At 40.9% G+C, this 23,342-nt stretch overlaps 1 protein-coding gene across 2 annotated transcripts in view; it reads left to right on the top strand.

The window, feature by feature from the left end:
- Positions 1–23,342, top strand: part of SLC25A16 (solute carrier family 25 member 16) — an 84,849-nt gene that overhangs the window by 33,889 nt on the left and 27,618 nt on the right. For both annotated transcript variants that reach the window (XM_033940550.1, XM_033940551.1), the window contains 4 exons: positions 9,660–9,793; positions 15,115–15,178; positions 20,432–20,553; positions 22,619–22,685. In XM_033940550.1, coding sequence (XP_033796441.1) covers positions 9,660–9,793; positions 15,115–15,178; positions 20,432–20,553; positions 22,619–22,685 — 387 coding nt within the window. The remainder of the gene's footprint in view (positions 1–9,659; positions 9,794–15,114; positions 15,179–20,431; positions 20,554–22,618; positions 22,686–23,342) is intronic.

The following is a 23,342-nucleotide window of genomic DNA, read 5'->3' as shown; positions in this document are numbered from 1 at the left end:
TAATGCTTACAAAAATGTTAAAGAATAGGCCCAAGAACCAAATATTGAAGCACACCACTGGTATCATCCCTTTCCTCAGAGTGATCTCCATTGACCACTACTCAGCCATCTCTTTGGGGCCTCCCAAGGGCACTCAGTTTATTTATTAAATGCCTGTGTGGCTTTGCTAAAATCTAAATACTGTACTCTACAGCTAGTGTACTCCTTCTGTCCAATTCTAGTCACTCAGTCAAAAAAATTGATCAGGTTTATTTGACAAGACCTGCCTCTAGTGAAGCACTTGCAGCATTACCTGTAACAAAGTTGCTTATTATGCATTTGAAATTTTGTTTACAATCTGTTACTTTTACTACAGATTCTTGTAAATATTCTGCAGTATGTTGCATTTCCTGAGGTAACATCTCTTTCAATAAAATGTGTCCTTTTGCTGTCACACAAACCAGGGCTTGACCAAAGTTATTTTTAGGATCTAGGATCCACAGTTGGAACCATGGAAATTTGTGTTTATTTAAGCACACTTATAGATTGAAGATTCATAATGTGGTCAAGGTGATACACAGCAAGTCATGTATTAGAGTGACGGGGAAAGCATGAACATAAGAATAGCCTTACTGGGTAAGACCAATGGTCCATCAAGCCCAGAAGCCCATTCTCATGGTAGCCAATCCAGGTCCCTAGTATCTGGCCAAAACCCAAGGAGTAGCAACATTCCATGCTACTGATCCAGGGCAAGCAGTGGCTTCTCCCATATCTTTCTCAATAACAGACTATGGACTTTTCCTCCAGGAAATTTCTTAAAACCAGCTATGCCAGGGGTAGGCAATTCTGATCCTCAAGAACCACAGGCAGGTCAGGTTTTCCGGGTATCCACAATGAATATGTATGAGATAGATTTGCATCTCAATGAGGCATAGAAACATGATGGCAGATAAAGGTCAAATGGCCTATTTAGTCTGCCTATCCACAGTAGCCATTATCTCTCTCTCTCCGAGAGATCCCACATGCCTAACCCAGGTCCCTTTGAATTCAGATACAGTCTTTGTCTCCACCACCTCTTTTGGGAGACTCTTCCATGCATCTACCACCCTTTCTGTAAAAAAGTATTTTCTTAGATTTCTCTGGAGTCTATCACCTCTTAACTTCATCCTATGCCCTGTCATTGCAGAGTTTCCTTTCAAATTAAAGACTTGACTCATGCGCATTTACATTACATAGGTATTTAAATGTCTCTATCATATCTTCCCTCTCCATTCTTTACTCCAAAGTATACAGACTGAGATCTTTAAGTCTGTCCCCATATGCCTTATGATGAAGACCACATACCATTTTAGTGGCCTTCCTCTGGACCGACTCCATCCTTTATATATCTTTTTGAAGGTGCGGCCTCCAGAATTGTACACAATATTCTAAATGAGGTCTCATCAAAGTCTTATACAGGGGCATCAATATCTCCTTTTTCCTACTAGCTATACCTTTCCCTATGCAACCTATCATCCTTCTAGCTTTTGCCATCACCTTTTCAACCTGTTTGGCCACCCTAAGATTATCACATACAATCACACCCAAGTCCTGCTCTTTTGTTGTGCACATAAGCTCTTAATTCCCTAATCTGTACCATTCCCTTGGGTTTTTGCAGCCCAAATGCATGACCTTGCTTTTCTTAGCATTGAATTTTAGCTGCCAAATTTCAGACCATTCTTCAAGCTAGGTCTTTCTTCATGTTATTCACACCATCCGGCGTGTCTACTCTATTGCAGATTTTAGTATCAACCGCAAAGAGGCAAATCTTACCCAACAACCCTTCAGCAATGTCATTTATAAAAATGTTAAAAAGAACAGGCCCAAGAACAGAACCTTGAGGCACACCACTGGTAACATCCCTTTCCTCAGAGCGATCTCCCTCTGTCGCCTTCCACTCAATCAGTTCTTGATCCAGCCCGTCACTTTGGGACCCATCCCGAGGGCTCTCTGTTTATTTATTAGACGTCTGTGTGGAACATTGTCAAAGGCTTTGCTAAAATCTAAATACACCACATCTAGCGCACATCCTCTATCCAATTCTTTGGTCACCCAGTCAAAGAAATTGATCAGATTTGTCTGACAAGACCTACCTCTAGTGAATCCATGTTGCCTCCGGTCCTGTAATCCACAGGATTCCAGAAACTTGACCATTCTCTGTTTTAAAAGTGCATGCAAATTAATCTCGTGCATATTTATTGTGGATATCCTGAAAACCTGACCTTTTGAGGACTGGACCGGAATTGCCTACACCTGAGCTACACTATCCACTCTTACCACAACCTCTGGCAATGCTTTCCAGAGCTTAACTATTCTCTGAGTGGAAAAATATTTCCTCCTATTGGTTTTAAAAGTATTTCCCTGTAACTTCATCGAGTGTCCCCTAGTCTTTGTAATTTTTGACGTTGTGAAAAATTGATCCACTTGTGCCCGTTCTACTCCACTCAAGATTCTGTAGACTTCAATCATATCTCCCCTCAGCCGTCTATTTTCCAAGCTGAAGAGCCCTAACCGTTTTAGTCTTTCCTCATATGAGAGGAGTTCTAGCCCCTTTATCATCTTGGTCGCTCTTCTTTGAACCTTTTCTAGAACCGCTATATCTTTCTTGAGATAAGGAGACCAGAATTGAACGCAATATTCCAGGTGAGGTCGCACCATGGAGCAATACAGGTGCATTATAACATTCTTAGTCTTGTTAACCATTCCTTTTTTAAATCATTCCTAGCATCCTGTTTGCTTTTTTGGCCGCTGCCACACATGGATAAGAGGCTACTGCTCTCTCCATCGTCCACCCAGCTAGAGCATATTTGGCAATGGGGAGAGGCTTTAGGCTCTGGTTGCAGGGGCAATGGAGGGAAAAATTGCTAAGGGTAGGTGGGACAATGCTCCCACTCCCTACCTTAAGTAAATGCAGCTTTAGTCTTTCATCATTGCTAACCTGCTCCCAGCAGCCACATTTATAACCCCTCTACCTTTCCTAGTCCACCCACTCCGAGTAGCAGCAGCCTCTCAGAATATCTCCTCTCGCTCCATATGTCTTGGTCCTTATTTCACTCTCCCCCTTGAAGTAGCCTCTCATAAGCCTTCTTTTCTTCCCCCTCCATTAATTAAAAAAAAAGAGAAGAAAAGAAGCATTAAATTATTTAAAAACGTAAATTTTATCTTAACTGAGAATTTCCTCGGAAATCATGCTCTTCCATATGTGCTTCAGCTGCTAACGCTCAAAATATCAGCCATGTGGAGCTCTCTTTAAAGCAGTGGTCTTTATCAAACTCATGGCCCGGGAGCCACATGCGACCCGCCAGGTACTATTTTGAGGCCCTCGGTGTGTTTATCATAATCATAAAAGTAAAATAATTACCTTAAAAGATTTATGGTTAGGTATATCTAGGGTTGAAGGATTTCTAAGGACAACGATGAAGCAAATGGGAGATTACTCCCAGTCAGTTTCTTCTAAATTTGAAAATGTGGACGCTAATCTAGCTTGTTTGGATAAACGACTGAATGTGGTGGAAAATCAATGTAATAATTTGCAAGCTGTCTCTGTATCAGCTGTTAAAGATTCAACTGTTATACATTCTAAAATTGAATCTATGGAAAATATGAATAGAGTGAAAAATCTACGCTTTGTCAATTTTCCAGTAACTCATTTGTTATCACCTGAGATTTTATTAAGGAAATTTTTTAAAGAGATACTGGGATTGGCAAATGCTGAGAATTTTCCAATAAATAATCTATATAATAAAACCGTAGGCGGCGCATGCGCACTCTAATCCGCGTGCTTCCATGATCCGTATGTCCGTGGCCGGCAAGAGTGCACATGCAAACTTACAACAGCTCGCACTCACGGTCTGGCTGGCTCTTTAAAGTTTTTTTCGGTGCCGGCTCACCTGCTCCGCCTTCCTCTTCCTGCCAGTCTCAGCCGGACTCACTCCTCCCCCCCTGGCAGCCCTGAACCTGTTCCTCCGTTCCCCGCCCGACGGGCCGGTGAGTGCTGCGCCAGGGGCAATGCAGGTGGAGACTATCGGCGGCGGAGCCGGAGGGAAGGGGGGGTGGGAGGCACGCGAAGCTGCAAGTCGCCGACTCCACCCCCCCTCTCTCTCGAACCGCACAAGGACTGCCGTTGACGAAATTTGCCCCACCGTTCCTTCCCTTCCTCCATCAGGTACAGTTCAGCTACGCCTATGTTAAAAGCAGCTGCTTTGAAATTGGAGTCCTGCCGCCACCGTAACACGTTCCCTCTGCCGCGGTCCCATATGTCAGAGAAGGGGCGGGACCAAGGCAGAGGGGAACGTGCTACGGCAGTGGCAGGCCTCTGATTTCGATGCGGCTGCTTTTAACATTGGTGGAGCTGCACTGCACCTGATGGAGGGAGGGAAGGAAAGGTGGTTGTGCGCTGTTGAGCCCCTCTGCACGTGCCCAAACCAAAAAAGGAGCCAGGACTCTTCCCCACCCGGCGCCGGCAGACCCGAAAAAACGGCCCTACCGAACAGACCCGCGAGCAGGGTTGCCATGGAAACCTAACCGGAATTACATGCAGTCGGCAAGGGTCAGTGAGAGGGGATCAGGAGCTAAAGAGAGATTGAAAAAAACAAACAAACAGTGCACAAGTAGAGAGAGACACACAGACAGTCACAGAAGGACAGGGGGCTAGAGCAGAGATGCTTGCAGGGAGAAAAAGCTAAGCAGTAATGTTACAGCTTGAGAGTGCAGACTGAGGAAGAAAGCAGAGACAGCGCTACACAGGGAAATGGAGGGAGGAAAGAGACAGAAAGAAAAATACAGACAGACATAAATTCTAGCACCCGTTAATGTAACGGGCTTAACGACTAGTTATTATTATATTCCCTTTAAAAAACTTGAATCTGCCCAGGGGGAGGACCATCTGGTCACACCGGAGGTAAACTTGACTGAGTTTTTGGAAGACACACAGGATGTGATCCAGACTAGGTCCACCTTGGTGATAACATGCCTGAGCGAGATGGATAAGATGTTGATTATGAGACTTTATTTTAAAAATAGGTTGACAAAATTTTGTGGGGATTTGGTCAGGATTTTTCCGGATGTATCCAGAACTACACAACTGAGGAGGAAAGAATTTTTGAAATTGAAGGATAGAGTACTGGTACTGGATGCATCCTTTTATTTGAAATTTCCCTGTAAATGTATGATCAAGCTATTAGACACTGAATATTCTTTTTGGGATCCAATACAATTACAACAATTCTTAATTGCAAGAGAAAAGAAATAGAAATGAGATTTGTTTCACTTTACTTAGAATATGAGGAGAATTAATATAAGTATCCTAGATTAAAGAATGAATCAACATTCATAATTATGAACTAAGAATAACCATTCTTTATATTTCCTGAATTTTATTTTATTAGAAATAGCAAGATATACTCTCCATTTATGTGGGCTTGAAAGGAATTTTGTATGTATGATTTGATTATGTACTATTTTAGTTTATGGGATATCCTTTTTTCTTTTGAACTGTTGGATATTGTAAAGTATTCAAAATTATAAAAAAAAAAAAGTAAAATAAAACAGTTTCTTGATCATATGTCTCTTTAGCTATAAATTACAATATTATTATTATTAAGACTTAGCCAAAAGGAAAGATTTATAAACTATAAAGAGTTTTACCTCATGCAAAATTGTCATTTCTTTAAAAAGACATTAACTATTTTTTCTGAGGCCCTCCAAGTACCTACAAATCCAAAATGTGGCCCTGCAAAAGGTTTGAATTTGAGACCACTGGTGTACAGGATGGATAACTTCTTGCTATGTGTACACACCCACCGCACACACTCTCTCTCCCTTATCCCCCCTCTACATGCAGCCCCTACCTTGTGTATGTAGAGATGCTCCCTTCAGTGTCTTTGGAACAGAAGTAGTTCTTATGATGCTTTTCAGCCAGGCTTTACATTTCTTTGCACCTGTGCTTTTGTCTTTCCAATTGGTAAAGGAATGTCATCTAAAATATTCCCTAAATGAGATCTTAATTTGCTGCCATGGTAGCTTTTCCCAGATCCCAAATTGATTTGTAGTCTGATAAGGAATGTGTTCAAAAGCCTTTATTCATTGACTCTTATTTATGTGTTTTTAGAGTTTAAAAAAAAAAAAAAAAATAGAGGGAAGGGCTTCTGTAAGTGTACGCACACCAGGCTTGGGCTAGCTTACTTTTTACATGTACTATTGTTAAAAACCATGTTCGTAGAATACAATTAGACATTTTGCATACGGTTTAATATCTTTGATCGGGATGGGTTTGATTTGAATCACTAGTCAGAAAGACTTTTTTTTATATCATGCCCGTGACATTATGAATGGATTAATGGAATTCAAGTATCAAAAAAATTTAAACATTGCATGAATATATAGGGTTTAATTTTGTAGCATGAGGCTATCGTATATACTTGAATATAAACCAAGATTTTGGGGCCAAAAAATGGTCTTAAACTTGGGATCTCAGTTTATATCTGAATCAGCACCCTCCCCCCCTCACCACAGGACCTGTTGCAGGCCTCCGCTGGGCCTGCTGTAAGACCTGATCTCTCCCGCCTCATGTCTCGGCTGGCTCTTAACAATTCTTACCTCCCTCCCTCCTCCCGATAGTAAAAAGCACACCTTTTAAAATCCATGGTGGTTGGGGGATCATAGGGTTTGGCAAGGACAGTTTGAAATTTGGAGGGGGAGGCAGGGAGTTCATGGATTTTTCTATCATTCTTTTATTACAAAAAAAGGGGGATGATAAGAAATGTAGATGGTATATTTTGTTGTGTTACTGCATTTTCCATGCAATACCATTGTTCCATATTACTGTATCTGTTCTGTGTTATCCTCAATAAAAATTGTTTCAATGTAAAATCCATGGTTGTCCAGTTGTGGGCTGGGACAGGAGGGATCCTTCCTGTCCTGGCTGACTCGTAACAACTCTCACCTCCCACCCGCCTCCCCAGTTAGTAAAAAGTATACCTTTAAAATCTGGTGGTCCCAGAGGTGAACTGGGGCAAGAATGATCTTCCTACACTTCTTCCCCATGCAGAGCTGCTATCGGAATGGCTACCGTGAGTTCAGATAGCAGCTCTGCACAGTGCAGGAACATAGGGAGATTACCCCTGGATCACGAGGTATTTTAAAGGTACTTTTTTTTACTAATTGGGGAGGCGGGAGGGAGGTAAGAGTTGTCAGTCGGCTGTGACTGGAGGTAGGATGGATCCCTCTTGTCCCAGGGTAGGGCGGGAGGGAGGTGGGGGGACAGCATGCAAATCCTAGCAAGGAAGAAGGGTGGCTGGATACAGAGCCTGGCAGGGGAGGGAGTGAGGGAAGGGGATTGGGTGCAGAACCTGGCAGGGCACTTGAATGTAAACCCCACAGTTTATATTTGAGTTCATATTTCTTTCTTCTTTTTGAGGGGAAAAAAAGATTACCTCTGTTTATATTCGAGTATATACAGTAATCCTTATTTCATGATAAATAATTTTTGGACTATAATGTATTTTTTAAAAATCTATTTTTATTAAGAAGCTTGTATAAACAATGGATTATAACAATGAATATGTACATAATTTCATTTTAACATTTCCAATTCTATAAACTAGAGAACTTGAATCCAAGGGTCTAGACTCTTGTACTCTCTGACTCCCAACACAACAGAACTTTTAACCCCATCATTCTTCTCTTACCCCATTAACTTAAACCCCTTCTCCCCTCCCCCAGAGAGTTCTATAATAAAATACTTGGTATTACTGTGACAAATGTATATTTATCAAAATATTAACAATTAAAGTCTCTATCACCATGGGATAGATTTTACAGTCCATATCCAGTACTACCCATCTAGAATACTACCTTTGAATACTACTCTGTCTCCTGGGCCTGCTACTAATTCTGACTTCAAATTTGGGTGAAAGATTTTATAAATATGGGTCCCTTACCAACAATAAAAATTGCCTTATAGAATTTAGGATACCTCCTTATCCCAATAGATTCATGAATCATAAGGAAGTGGAACTGATTCCTCCAATGCCAGATGGTGGGAGGGTCTTCCTGCACCCAATGATTCATTATACATTTCTTCCCTAAAATATATGCTTTCTGCAACAATAAGATTTCTCCTTTTTCCATGTGCTCCCAACTATGCAGGGACAGTGAAAGCATCCCTTCAAGAGAGTATTGAATGGCATGACCCAGAAGAGTTCACAGTAGTGCTGCCCGAATTCACAGATTTGCATCGCAATTGTTTTTTTCACTGGAAAAATTGGACTCACCAATTTAGTGAGTCCTGACAATACCTCCATGCCTCCTAAAGCATCAGCAGTGGTGGTGTCCAGTGGGCACGGCAGCGCTCTGAACAGGCTGCTCCTAGCCTGCCCTGCCAGGGCCTTCCCTCTGCCACATCACTGATGATGTGGCAGAGGGAAACCTTGACAAGCAGGCCATGAACAGCCTGTTCACTGCTGCTGCTTTAGAAGGCCTGAAAGTTGAGGTCTTACCGTAGGAGGGGTAGATCAGGAAGTGCTGCACAGGGGGATAGGAAGGAGGGATGGAAAGCTGCTACTCTGGAGGGATGGGAGGGAAGGATTTAAAACTACTGTACAGGGGGAAAGGAGGGATGGAAAACTGCTGCACATAGGGGGAGAGGGGAGAAATGAAGAATTGTTGGACATTGGGTGGAGGAGATGAAGGGAGAGATGCAACAAAGAGAAAGGGGTGAGAGGGAGAAATCATGCATATGATGGATGGGAGTGAAGCATGCATGGAGAAGAGAGAGAAACATTGGACATAGGGTGGAGGGCAGAGAGAGATGGTGCATGGGGAGAGAGAAAGAAATGTTGCACATAATGGAGGGGTGGAAGGGAGAGATGCAGCATAGAGGGGAATAGAGAGGTTTGACCAGGGCACAAGGCAGGATGTGAGAGAGATGGTAGACAGTGGGAAAGAAACAAATGTTGGATATGGCAGTGGAAGGGTAAGTATAGGGATGAAAGGTCACACTTTTATTTGGGCTTGGAGGAGCTAGGTGAGGCTCCAAGGTCTAAAGAATTGCACTTCAAACTGATAATCTGTATGTTAGCTAGTATTAAGTATCCAATGTTCCATATGATGCAAAATACAAGCCTGATTGTAGAGTCTTAAATTTGGCACTCCCATTCCTCAATTATAATGTATTTTAAATGAAAAGCTATTTCAGATAGATTTTTTTCCTCAAAGCATTTTATTAATTTAAAAAAATCCAATTTAAATAAAACAAATCAGATTTTTTAAAATTAAAAAACATAATTTGATTTTTATTCACTCTGTCTTTGACTTAGGCACATTGTTTTACAAACTGTTGTAGAAGGAAAAGTCCATAGTCTGTTATTGAGAAAGACATAGGGGAAGCCACTGCTTGCCTTGTATCGGTAGCATGGAATATTGCTACATCATGGGTTTTGGCCAGGTACTAGTGACCTGGATTGGCCACCGTGAGAACGGGCTACTGGGCTTGATGGATCATTGGTCTGACCCAGTAAGGCTATTCTTATGTTCTTAACATACATAATCGGATAATTTTTTTTTTTTTTTTTTTAATGAATGTTTGCAGACTGTAAAAAAAAAAGTATCTTAAATTCTGAATGGATGTTTTGTTTTGACAGGTGTCTTTTCCACATTATACGCTGTCCCTAAAAAGGAGGGCTTTCTTGGACTCTATAAAGGAAATGGGGCCATGATGGTCAGGATCTTTCCTTATGGAGCAATCCAGTTTATGGCATTCGACCACTACAGAAAGGTAACTTGCTTGCTCTTTTCAGCTTCAGTCAATACCGTTCACAATAGCAGTCAGATCTGAACATCAGAGAAGAGGAAATTATCCATAGTTTTAGAAGATATGAGTAAAGGAGAAGAGCTGAGGTAGGTAGTTGTAGAGTGTGTTTGGGGTTTATTTAATGTCAGTTTAGACTGTAGGTATTTGTCCTAGAATTCCAGAGGAGTCATCTTACAGAAGGAGTCAACTTGTGTGCGCACAGTGGAGAGAGGAAATAAAATGGGGGCTTTGGCTTCTTAAAAATTATATGGCAAAATTGCTCTTGATATTGAGCTTTTGTGACTTAGGTGCTCAGGATACCCACATGGCAACATTACTAGTATTTGGATCTTGGAGACAGTTGGGGGGAAAATTCTATAAGAGGCTTCAATTATGAGCTTTAATAAGCTCATAATTAATAAAAAAAAAAAAAAAAATTATTTGGGTGATAGGGCATATCTTAAACACAGTTCTACAAAACATAGACGCCTATTGCATGATACACCTAACTCCAAAGTAGGTGTGTTTAGGGGTGGAGAAGGACTTAGGTGATGCTAGGCACGATTCTCTAAAGTACTTAGGCACCTATAATGTAGGCCTTTACCTATATTACAAGCACCTAAGTTTTAAGTTAGCTGAGATTCTGTTATAGACGCCTAAGTGTGATTGACAAGAGATAGGCACTTGTCTTTTTAGACGCCATTTACAGAATTTACCCCTCGTCTGTTTGATTACGGTAGTGACAGTTTTAGGAGAATAAACTAATCTTAACTTCATCCTCCTCCTAGACCAGTTGAGACAAGTGGATTTTGTTCCTCAACCAGCAGGTGGAGGCAGAGAACACCTGACTCTGATTTCCTAGATTGCTTTCTCTTTCAGATGGTGGGCTTGCCAGTGCAGGAGACATAGGATGTGGTCTGGATGCTTTGAATTAATTCTTGAAGCCCTTTCCTCTTCATACATTGTGAAGGAGAGTCATCAAGAAATGGGAGGCACCAGAATTATAGACAGGCTTTAGCAATATCTCATGGAAGAACTAGAATAGCTGTTTTCATCTCCCAAAGGTGCTTGCCCATAAGCGCTGTTTTCTTAAGATGACCACTATACCTATGGCTTGTGGTGTGGCCCCAAAGATGTCAACAATAAAAGAATTGAGGTATTTTTAAAACAAACTCTGAGTCAAGGTGGCAATCGGGAAGGGGGGGTGGGCTGCATGGCTTGTGTCTTATTTCATTGAACCCAGCTAATACTGGCTTCACCTGAAGTGTCTCACTTAGAGTTGGGCAGGGTAACCGGCAGACATGCTGTATGATTTTTGTTCAAATCTGGGCTTGATTGGATGCCTTTATAGTGGTGACAAGGAGGTAGTTTTGGCTGAGGAATTGGCTGGCAGATTTGGTCACCAAGTCTCTTGTCTAAGCATGCTTTGTTTTGGGGGAGGCTCCTGTTAAACAAGACCTCGAAGCTGTTGAAGGACCTGGCTGAGGTAAGGCATTGAAGGCTTTTGTAAAATTTTGTAAAATTGAGCTTGTTCTCAACAAAGGGCTCAAGGAACAGGCCACATCCTAGGGATTGGAAATGAATTTTAAGTACAGAAGCAAGTGGTGTAGTTATTGTGGACATTTTTCAGGCTGCTTTAAGAGTAAGCTCTTTAAGGAGACGCACAAGCCCTGAGATGGGGTGGTGACTTGGTTGCTGGAGGAAAAGTTGCTTAATGAGGATTAGTGAGCCCAGTCCAAAGGGCTGCTGGTGAAAGGATACCCCATCCTGTTTTTCTCAGAGTGGACTGAATACCTTGGATTTGTGGATCCCGGAGATGGTGTGACAAGACTACTCCTTTTGATATCTTTTTGTTTTCTCCTTTTGGATCAGAGCTCAAGAGTGTAATGGTGATAGTTGAGACGCTGGAGTGGTTGCAACAGCTTGGTACTGTTGTGCCAATTTTGCTAGAGTACTGGGGCCATGATTGTTATTTCTTGAAGGAGGGGAAATATTTTCATCTTATCGATCTCATAGAGGTCAACATTACACTTGCCCTGGTTTCTTGTGGAGACTCTGCAGTCAGGCAGGGAAAATTTCTCATGTCCTATGACCTAGCTTAGTTGCATATTCTGATTTATGGAGGATCATTACAAGTTCCTCAAGTTCTGTGTTGTCAGCAAGCATTTCCAGTTCAGAGCCATAGAAACATAGAAGATGATGGCAGATAAGGGCCATAGCCCATCAGGTGTGCCCACTCTACTGACCCACCCCCAAGTCTACTATCCTAGGGATCCCACTCCTGGTGACAGGTTCCCTTGGCTTAACCCTCTAAGGGATCCCACATGGGCATCCCATTTATCCTTTGGTTTGGTGACAGCACCCAGAACCATCTCAAAGGCATTGGTGGTAGTGGATGGTGGTAGTTTCTGAACAGAGAGGGAATCGTAAGCCACTCTTACCTGGTTGGCTGGTTGACTTGGGCTGAGTGGGAGGGGCAGACTCAGGTGGCAATATTTAGGTTTGGAAGATCTTAGTTGGGTAGTGAATTATGCCAATAGCAGTGTATTTCCCTCTAAATCATATTCATAGTAACATAGTAGATGACGGCAGATAAAGACCCGAATGGTCCATCCAGCCTGCCCAACTTGATTCAATTTACATTTTTTTTTCTTAGCTATTTCTGGGCAAGAATCCAAAGCTCTGCCCAGTACTGGCCTTAGATCAATATTTAATATTATTTTCTGATTCTAGATCCTCTGTGTTCATCCCACGCTTCTTTGAACTCCACCACCAGGCACAATCAAGGGCTGACTGAATTCCATTAAGCGGGAGGAGGGGGGGAGATTGCAGTGATGATCTGCTAGTGGGGCAGAGTGGAGGGATCTTCTCTTGCAACTGATCTGGACCTTATTCACTTCCTGAAGGGGAAGCAACAGATTTCATATTCCTGTCCACCAGTGGTGCTATAATAAGATCTTAATTTGGTTCAGAAGGTATTGACGAGACTGCCGTTCAAACTATTCATGCAGAACACATTAAAGGATTTAAATTCTGGTGGTCTTTTAGGGACCCATATTTTTCTTTTGCAGCAGATGTGCTTATGTTGCTGATGGTCTTGCCCCTACTTTTTTATTTTTTTGTGCCCAAGGTTGTTTCTCCAATTTCATCTAAACCAGACTTCCAAAGAGATCCGAGGATTTTGCATGCATTGGATATCTGCAGAGTTCTGATCCATTTTTTTGCAAATTAATACTTCTTTATGCTGGTTCAGTCATCTGTTTACATGGAAGCAGACTCTCCCTTACATGGGCTACTAAGTTGTCCTTGGCTAGCTGGATTGGAGAGGCCACTGGTTCAGCTATTTCTTATAGCACACTTTTATAGAGCATAAACTGCATCCATCAGGGTGATGTCTTCTGAGTATATATGTAAGGGAACGGTTTGGTCATCCCTGTGTTCCTTTGTGAAGTATTACTGCTTGAATGTGTAGGCAGAGGAAGATGGTGCTTTTGCCAAGAGTGTGAGGGCAGCTCTTTTACCCACCTGGAATATTAAGGCTTGGATATGTCCCCCTTGTCTAGACTGCTCTAGCAAGAAGATGAGGAAGGTGAAATTTGATCTTATCGTATCTTATCTTTCATAAAGTCTTGTTAGACCAGTCCAGGACCTTCCCTAAAAGAAGAGAGGAGAAACTGAAGTATTTTAAATACCTGTATTCTTAACAACCTGCAGATTTGAGATTCTGGGATAGTGGGGGTGGGGAATGATGGTTCTTGCTGTAATTTCCTGTTGGTGGTGGCTTTTTTGTGTTAGTAGTTTTAGATTGGAAATGTTGCTTCAGCTTTGACAAAAGTATACTGGCAAGTTCCAGGACTGCACTAGTGCTTATACTGGTAGAGACGTCGCTGAACCCACTTGTCTGGACTAGTCTAGCAGGACACAAGGAAACAAAATTAGCAGGTAAGAACAAATTTCACTGTTCAATCCATAGCACTTGCTTTTTGGTGGGTGGATCCCAATGACATTCAGATTTAAAGCAGAACTGGATAGAACAAATTGGAAACCTTGTTGCTGAATTTACAAGTTTTGTTAAGATGCACTGTCATTGTTCATCATTAGATAAATTGAGCTAGTAGGTGGAAGGGCAGTAAAGATTCAGCTTTCAGACATAAATAGGATAGTTGTGCCTGAAGAGAGAATCACATGTTTGTTTCTGTCCATTTCAAAATTTTGGCTATTGGACATTTATTTTGACTAGTGATTTGATAAGAAAGCCCAATTTAGGGAATCTATTTTAATATAATATAAATGATCCTATTTAAAGGAACATATCACATAATTTTTCTCCACTATTTTCATTTCCTGAGTTTTTATATATGATATATTACATTCCTTATAAGAATTTATTGTATTTATAATCATGTCAGAAAAAATTTGAAGACTGTAAAGTCCTAGAACAGAGCTAGGAGTTAATGTAGGCAGGAAAGGTTGTGATGCTGTTATGTACTACTATTCAAAAGATTATAAGGTTAGTTTTTAAACCTAGTTTTTTCTTACTTGGGTCTTCCTGGTTGGGATTGCTATAGTATTGGCCATTGCACAACAGTGACATTTAACGGCCAACATGAGATGCTCATGTGCAAAATTCTGGAGCAAGCTAATGTTTTCAGCCCTTGGCTGAAGACTGTTTCTCTCATGAGAGTGGGATAGAAAACTAAAAGGGGAAAATCCTCTTGAGTACTTGTAAAAAAAAATAATTAAAAAAAGCTCATTGCACTGTAGCATAGTAGAAATTGGTTTCAGATGAGTTTGGAATCCAAAGGAGCCCTAATTGCTGGGCACACTTCAGATGGCGAACCAGCACAATGGGGTTCTGAAAGAGTTGCATAGATAATGGTTGAGATGGAGAGATGGGGAATCCAGGCTGATGAGCGAAAAAGAAAAGCTGCAAAGATTGAAAAAATAGTCAGATGGGGAGAGGGAAGTGCCAATAACAGATGGAAGCTGCACAAAGAGGGAGGAATAGAACTAGATTAGGAAAGTTCCAACGAGGTTGAGATATTGGTAAAAATGGTGCATTTTCTGGCCCTATTAGTACCATCTCAATAAAGAAACAGAAGACAAGTTGATTTACAGATAAGTAGGAGCAGTTTTAGTGCCACTTCCTGAAGGAAATTCTGTCTGGCATTTTCTGAAGCTACAATTGTAGGGAGACAGTGAAATGAGGAGAGGGTCTTTTTTTCTCATTGTCTGAGGAGTGGGGGGATGGGAAATACCTGTAATAAGGAAATTGAATTGCATAATATTCAGTTTTCTAATTTTAGTTCGTAAGCCTGAAGCTCGGGATATCTGGACATATACATCGATTAATGGCTGGATCCATGGCAGGTGTGGACTTTTCTTTGCATTTAATGGCCAATTTAGTTCATGTAGGGGCCTGTTTTACAAAGCCGAGGTGGCGAGTCCTGGTGCGGCAAATGCGATGCAGCCCATAGGAATTGAATTGGCTGCGTTATATTTGCCCTGCGGGAATCAGTACTGCGGCTTTGTAAAAGAGGCCCATAGACGCTAGAATTGAATCTTATCACATTTGTTTTCAGTAGATTTACTACTTTGAAGTCAAATTTGAATTTTACATTGTGCTGATCTTTTAAATGGATTTAGTTTAAGAAAACTTTTATTGCGTCCATGGGCTGGAAGAAGAATCATATTCAGAGTTAAGCTTCAAGTTTTATTAAAATTTGTTATACCGCCTAATCCAAACTTTATCTTATCTGATTATAGTTTAAGGCAATTTTTTGAAGCAGCGGTATTGTGCATGATTTTTTTTTTTTTTTTTGCTATCGGTTAGGTTTTGTTTTGCCTCCTTTTTGAGTAAGGGCAAATCAATTTTAAAGGCTGGCAAGACATTTTCCAACTTTAGATCCAGGCAGGCTTCAAGAACTGTCATGGATGTACATAGCAGAGAAAACGTGTAAGTGGGTCAAGTGAATCGCTCTGCCAGGGCTTGCAAGCCCTCTTCACTCATCTAGAGCCAGGTTTCAGCTCTCGCTGGTCCTGGCTGTATGTAGCCTATGTTTTTTGCTTGAACTTGGGCCTGCAACAGCAAACTACCTAAGTGTCATTAGCAAAAATCAATAAGAACCACAATACTGGGTCAGAAAGGAGTGTTGTATGCAACATTTTCCCTTAAAATTCAGTAGTTGTAGCCTTACTACTACTTAGTTCTGTAGCATTACTAAACGTATGCAGTGCTATTCACAGTCCCAGCTCAACAAAGCTTACAATCTAATCAAGACAGACAAATAAGAGACTTATTGCTTATGGTGGGAATGATTAAAACAGACATGGGTACTGAACAAGTGAATAGTAGTCAGGTGTTAAAGGCAGCCTCAAAAAGGCGGACTTTTAACCTAGACTTGAATACAGCAGGGCTTCCCAAACCTGTCATCTGGCTATTAGGTTTTCAGGACATCCACAAAAAAAGGTTTGAAATTTGTTTCCGTACATTGGAAACCAAGCAAGTTCTTGTGCGTGTTTATTGTGGAAATCCTGAATACATGACTGGCCGTGGGAGCCACAGGACAGGCTTGAGAATTTCCACCCTTGACATTTTCACACAGTACTCCTTATAAGACTAGTAAAGCTCTGCGAAAGACACCTGGCCAAATAGTAGATTTCATATGGATAGTACCACAATGGCTGGGTCTTATGTGGGTAGGTAACATTTTTATTTCATGATCTGACAGTTTCCTCCTGCTCTAGTTAGGCTTTAAGCTCAGTTGGAACAAGAATGTGTATATGATACTGTGAGTCTTAATTCATGACTACCCGGCGATTTCTCTAGTTCTTTGCTTCTCAAGCCAGTCTTTGGAAGCACACCCAGCTAAATAGTTTTCTGGATATCTACAGCAAACATGCATGAGAGATTTTCGTGCACTGCCTCCTTTGGTATGCAAGTCTATATTATGGATATCCTGAAAACCTGACTGACTGGAAACCTGACTGACTGGATGTGCACTGAGGACTTGATTGAGAAGCACTCTTTGATTTATAAATCCCCTCCCCCAAGCTGCTTTAACTCAGTTAATGTCTTCAATCAGGAGTCATGCACGAAGGTTCTTTCCATAATTACAGGGCTATAGACCTTGAATCCAGATATTAGGTGTTAGCATTGCATGATAACTGTGTGTCTCATCCAAAAGACTGTGTTTACTGCTTCCATGGTATATCCAGCTCCAGAGGAACTGTGCTGGGAATTGAATCCAGATCATTCTACATGGCAGTGCATAGCTCTGTCACTGAACAAAATCCATCCCAAGCTACTAGTGTATTCAAAAGTTGCCTGTATTTTATTAAAATTAGAACATATACACAAGTTTATGCACAAGTGGATGGGGACAGAAAACTAGTTTGCTGACATTGCTTCTTATAGGGTCCCATGCTATTTTCTGTCTCCATCTACTTGTAGGGGAGCATAACCTCTTGTGTCTGGTTTGATCTGGCTAAGGATGAAATGAAGTACAGCTCCCCCTCCCGATTTGCGGTTTCCCCACTCGCCAATTTGGTTATTTGCAATTTTTTGTGCCGGATTTTTTGCCCCCAGACCTTACCTCCCTCCTATGTCCCCCGACCTTACCTGTTGGTCTATCGGTGATGTGGGGCAATAGTGATCTTCCTACACTCCTGCCCTGTGCAGAGCCGTCATCAAAATGGCTGCCGTGAGTTCCCATTGTAGTCTTGAGACTACAATGGGAACTCACGGCAGCCATTTTGATGACAGCTCTGCATGGGGCAGGAGCATAGGAAGATCGCTCCTGCCCCACATCACCAATAGACCACCAGGTAAGGTTGGGGACACAGGAGGGAGGCGGGGGTGGGTCAGAGCCAGTCCAAAAACTTATTCGCGATTTTTCCCTATTCGTGGGCCGGCTCTGCACCTAACCCCTGCAAATATTGAGGGCCTGCTGTATATTTCTCTCGGCTAACCAAGTGTTCAAAAGTTCCTGGTGTCGGTGAACTAGTTGCTCTGTCTCCATCTTCAAGTAAAGAAGCAAAAAAACCCATGCATCTGGAGTGGTCTGACAGGACATGAGGAAAAAACTGCAGCCAAGACTAAATTTGTGATCTCTTACCCCTCCCCCTCCCCTTTACTAAACTGCGATAGCAGTTATTAGCGCAGGGAGCCACGCTGAATGCTTCACGCTGCTTCCAACATTCATAGAGTTCCTATGAGCATCGGGAGCAGCGCGGTTCCCTGCGCTAATAACTGCTATTGCGGTTTAGTAAAAGAGGGTGTTTATTTTTCTTAGCTGCAAATTTTTTCCTCAATTTGTTGTCTTCAAAATTTTTTTTCAATTTCTTTTAATAGAAGGCAATTACATCATCTTTAATGAGAAGATAAGACAATTATAAGTAAGTCTGCTATCTAGTTTTGAAAATGAGCTACTCTCTGATGTAGTGACATACCTAGAATCTTCTATGGCATAAAGATCAATATGATCAAAACTAAAATCGGTATGCCAAGACAATGATTTTTTTTTCTCAAAATTTTCTTTCCTATTTATATTAGCACTGATTATTTATTAATTTTTTATACTGTTTATGTTTTTTCTTCTGTAACACTTGTGGAAAGTGTTATAGTCTAGATCTCAGAGGTTTTGTTTGCTAAAGAAAAGGATTGTTTTGCACAACCACATACTTTAACCTCTTCCCCTTAAAAAAAAAACCCAAAAAACTTTTCAGAATCTCACATGTTGGAATACTTTTCTTTTCTTTTTTGTAATTGTTTATTTAAAGTGAAGCACAACAGATAAATACAACCATAAGGACAACCAACCAGAACTTCACACAAGGTTTACAATTAGTTCAAAACCCCACACACCCCTCCTCCCCCCCCCCCCCAAAAGCACATAAGAGAATATCCAGTGTATTTTTGCACTGGATATTCTCTTCGATTATGGAATACTTTTCTAAAGCACATTTTAAAGTCCTAAGATATTAAAGGGGGGGGGGGGAGAGTAGAAGTGGGGTTAGCCCACATTGATTATGTAACTGGGTCTCATTGCATAAAATAGGACTTGTGCTAAAATAACATCATAACTATGCCCTTTAGCCACAGATTGGTAATTCCAATCAATCTTGTCAGACTAGTGAATCTCGCCCCCCCCAAAAAAAAAAAAAAAAAATTGATAGTAATTTTCAAAAGTTAGCTGGAGTTATATAAGCCAACAAACTCAGAATTTACCTTCCTCTCCCCGCTGTGTATAGTTTTATCTATGTAAAAATAAATTTAAAAGGCTACTTAAGTTTATTGGGTTTCCCACTCTACAGAATGCATAGTCCATCTACCAAAATTTACATGTTACGTAGATAGAAACATAGAAACATAGAAACATAGAAATAGACGGCAGATAAGGGCCCACGGCCCATCTAGTCTTCCCACCTTAATGTCCCTCCCCTACCTTTGCCCTGTGAATAGATCCCATGTGCCGATCCCATTTGGCCTTAAAATCAGGCACGCTGCTGGCCTCAATCACCTGTAGTGGAAGACTATTCCAGCGATCAACCACTCTTTCAGTGAAAAAGAATTTCCTGGTGTCACCTCGTAGTTTCCCGCCCCTGATTTTCAACGGATGCCCTCTTGTTGTCGTGGGACCCTTGAAAAAGAAGATATCTTCCTCCGCCTCGATGCGGCCCGTAAGATACTTGAACGTCTCGATCATGTCCCCCCTCTCTCTGCGCTCCTCGAGCGAATATAGCTGTAATTTGTCAAGCCGTTTTTCGTATGGTAGATCCTTGAGTCCCGAGACCATCCGGGTGGCCATTCTTTGCACCGACTCCAGTCTCAGCACATCCTTGCGATAATGCGGCCTCCAGAATTGCACACAGTATTCCAGGTGGGGCCTCACCATGGATCTATACAATGGCATAATGACTTCCGCCTTACGACTGACGAAACCCCTTCGTATGCAGCCCATGATTTGTCTTGCCTTGGACAATAGATAGTTGAGAATTAAAGGTTGTACCATAGCTCAGAAGAGATCAGTTTCAATTGAATTGAAGTCCAAAAAGAATAGGAGGAAACGTCTAGCCAAAGTTTTTCAAGAATAAAACCAAATATTTACTGAACATATAAAAATATGAAGTGTGTGTTAAATGTACTTCTGCTACAGTGATGGCTGTGGTTGGTGCATCATGTGCCTCTTGCTCTTGGTCAGCATCTTTCTGAATACTATGAAAAGAAGCTAGACTGTCTTAAGGCCAACTAGATATGGGTTGAACCAGGACCCATCAGTTGACCCATTTTAAAAGCATCTTATTAAATTGACATTGGAATGTTACTGCACTGGTTTTGCCTATTCTAACTCACTGTTCAGTAGTCTGTTATTGTCCGGTATTTTCCAGTCTGCAACTTCATGTTAAAAAAAACCAAACAAAACACCTTAGGTAGAAGAAAAATTTATGATGGCTGCATCGCCCAGACTCTGAATCCAACAGTTAAACAGGGCCAGAAATTACCGTAGTGCTAAAATATATATGCAGAGTCATAATTTTGTTTAGGTACAGTTATGTTTGAAACTTGCTCTTTTGTCTTTTAACAAGCTGAAGCTTACAGAACAATGTTTGTAACGTTTTTAGGTATGACGGCAGTCATTTGTACCTATCCTCTAGACGTGGTGCGAGCTCGCCTGGCATTCCAAGTGAAAGGGGAGGACAAATATAAAGGCATTATTCATGCCTTCCAAACAATTTATACAAAGGTAATTGTATCCTAAGATAATTACTTTGGTATGAAAATTAATGCTCTCTTGTAGTGTTGATGAGGTACTAGAGTAGTGTGGTACGACCTCATTTTAAAAAAAAATTCACATGACTCCAGGGGATGATGAAAGCAAACTGTCAAAGCTTCCGTCTTCACTCATCTACTTCGTTCTCTTCCCCCCCACCCACTTACCAAAACATGAAGGCAACAGTCAGCATAGGGCCCTGTGTGTCATTTGCACTCTTAGTACTCTGCATGAATTTCCAGTCTTAACTAGAAGTTTACATAAGAAGAGAAGACAGGCTCCCTTGAATGCCATAACTGAGCATATTGTGACAGTGGATATCCAGAGGGAGGTTAAGCAGCTCTGTCTTCTGTGACCTCCATCTACTGATGTGACCCTTATTTGGGGTTGTGAACCCACTATCTAGAAATTCATGAAATCAGGTTGTAGTGTTTGGCCTTTCCAGAAAATGTTGGTATATATTTGCAAAATGTGGTTTTGACAAGTACCTTTCTGCTTGAATACCCTCAGTATTTGAACTAATTCCTTCCAATTTTGTCTAGAAAAAGACAATTTTTGTTGAGTTCGGTAGCATGGAATGTTGCTACTCTTTGGGTTTTGGCCAGATTCTAGTGATCTGGATTGGCCACTGTAAGAACAGGCTACTGGCCTTGATGGACCTTTGGTCTGACCCAGTAAGGCTAGTCTTATGAAAATTGGCTGCTATGCCCTCTGGTGCTATATTTCTGAAAGTTTTCTCTTGCTTCCATGGCTAGTTTTGGTATAATTCTGCAGGAATCTTATTTGATGAATAATAGGTAGTTAAATTTTAGTGGGTTGAGTTTTCATCCTTTCACTTCTTGTTCAAATTCGTGCTTCTAGTTGTTTTTTAATTTTTATTATTGGCTTAGCAGATTTCTTATTGATTTATTCAGATTTTATGCTCGATCTGAAACTTGGTTGCTTCTAAGTTACAAAGTCATGAGCTGCCTTTTTACTGTTGCTCATAATTTTTCACTCCCCCCACCACGTCCACTCTCCCTCTAAACCTGGACCAGTTATTTTAAAAGCAGTCAGTCAGTCACAGCCCAGACCACAGCGACTTGAAGTTTCTAGTACACATGCACTAAGAATATACATAGAAAACTTGTTTTTATTTGTTTCAGGTCAATGGAAGTTTTCCTTAATTTTGGGGCATTGTTTCCAGCTTGTTTTGTATTTTATTAAAACCATTAACCCACATTAATTTGTAGGTACATAGAATCAATGTCCATTAAATTTGAAGGCATGCTAACAAATGAAATGCACACTGACAAAAAACCAAAACAAAACTGCAGTAGAATGTACAAGGTGCAGGAATTTATTCAATAAAAATCATAAAAACATGTATAGCATACATAAAATAAAATAAATGTAATAAATATATCCAAAAACTGGTCCTAGTATTCATGTGGACCAGTCCACATGAATACTAGGACCAGTTTTAGGGTATATTTATACATTTATTTTATACATGTTATACATGCTTTTAAAATAACTGGTCCAGGTACATTCTACTGCAGTTTTGTTATGGTGTTTTGCTTTGCATTTGTTCTGCAGTTTTTGTTGGTTTCTTTTGTCATGCACACTGACAAATACACATCCCTAATATGCACCCTAAGTTTGACCACTAGGTGTCGCTGTGCAATAATTGACTCCCTACCTACCTGTATGTAGCAATGTGAGAGCTGCCTCTGCTACCCCGAGGCATCCGATCCAAATCTGCTGTACACTGAGACAACAGGCCAGCCCAAGCTTTAACCATATGATGGAAAATTATATTACCTTATGGACTTCTCCCTTTCTTCATTATAAAACCTGAGTTTGACTTGGAAAGTATACTGTCCCAGAAAATCATTAGCTATGACTTAGCTGAATTTGTTTGAGGCTTGACTGCCTTTGAAACTTCAGATGTTCCTAAAAACATTACTGAAAATACAAAAGTAAATTGTGACTTTGTAATATTGTACCTTGAATATTAACCTGAAGTGTTACATCTTCTGTTTTTATGTCATCAAAGGAAGGAGGCATTCAAGGATTTTATAGAGGACTTGTACCTACTATACTAGGAATGGCTCCCTATGCAGGTATGTTTTATAATAAATCAGGAAAGCCATTCCATTTCCTGAACAATTAGCAGTATGTTATATTTTGCTCATACTTCCTTCTTCAGATTAAGACATTATCATCCTCTAAGAGCCAATCAAATAACATATTAAGTCTAATAAAAAAAGTAACACTTTTATTCTTTTTAAAAAAATTTTACTTTTATTAAGCTGTGCAATTAGAACATGTTTCAAATTGTCACCTGCTCAGATGTGTACTTGTTTTAGAGCTAGAAATGATTTTCTGATGCTGTCAGGAATAGGCCAAGCTTCACAGCAGCCTATATCATGTAGTCTTGATTCACTACATATTACAACAGTCTAGTTTTGTTTTAAGTATTCTGAACATATGATGAAATAAGATCACTTTGTCCATTTGTGAGGCTGAAGCAAACCTGAGGAATAAACTGCCTTGTGTATTTCAGGAAGAGGACAGCTGTTTGCGCTACCCTAGTTTTGCTTTGGTACTTGAGTACATTAGGCTGTCAGACTGTCCCAGGGCTCAACAAATCCCAGATGTCTAGTCACCATGGTGTCAACAACAAAAAAATCCCAAGTGCAGGATGCAATTTGTAGTCGTGCTGCTGAAGAAAACATCAGGCTTCCTACTAGAGAATGACAGGGTGGTTGTTACCCGCG

This window comes from Geotrypetes seraphini, chromosome 4 (assembly GCF_902459505.1).
Source record: "Geotrypetes seraphini chromosome 4, aGeoSer1.1, whole genome shotgun sequence".
In the NCBI taxonomy this organism is placed as follows: Eukaryota; Metazoa; Chordata; class Amphibia; order Gymnophiona; family Dermophiidae; genus Geotrypetes; species Geotrypetes seraphini.
The sequence above is the reverse complement of the archived record's forward strand: the minus strand, read 5'-3'. Positions and strand labels throughout refer to the sequence as shown.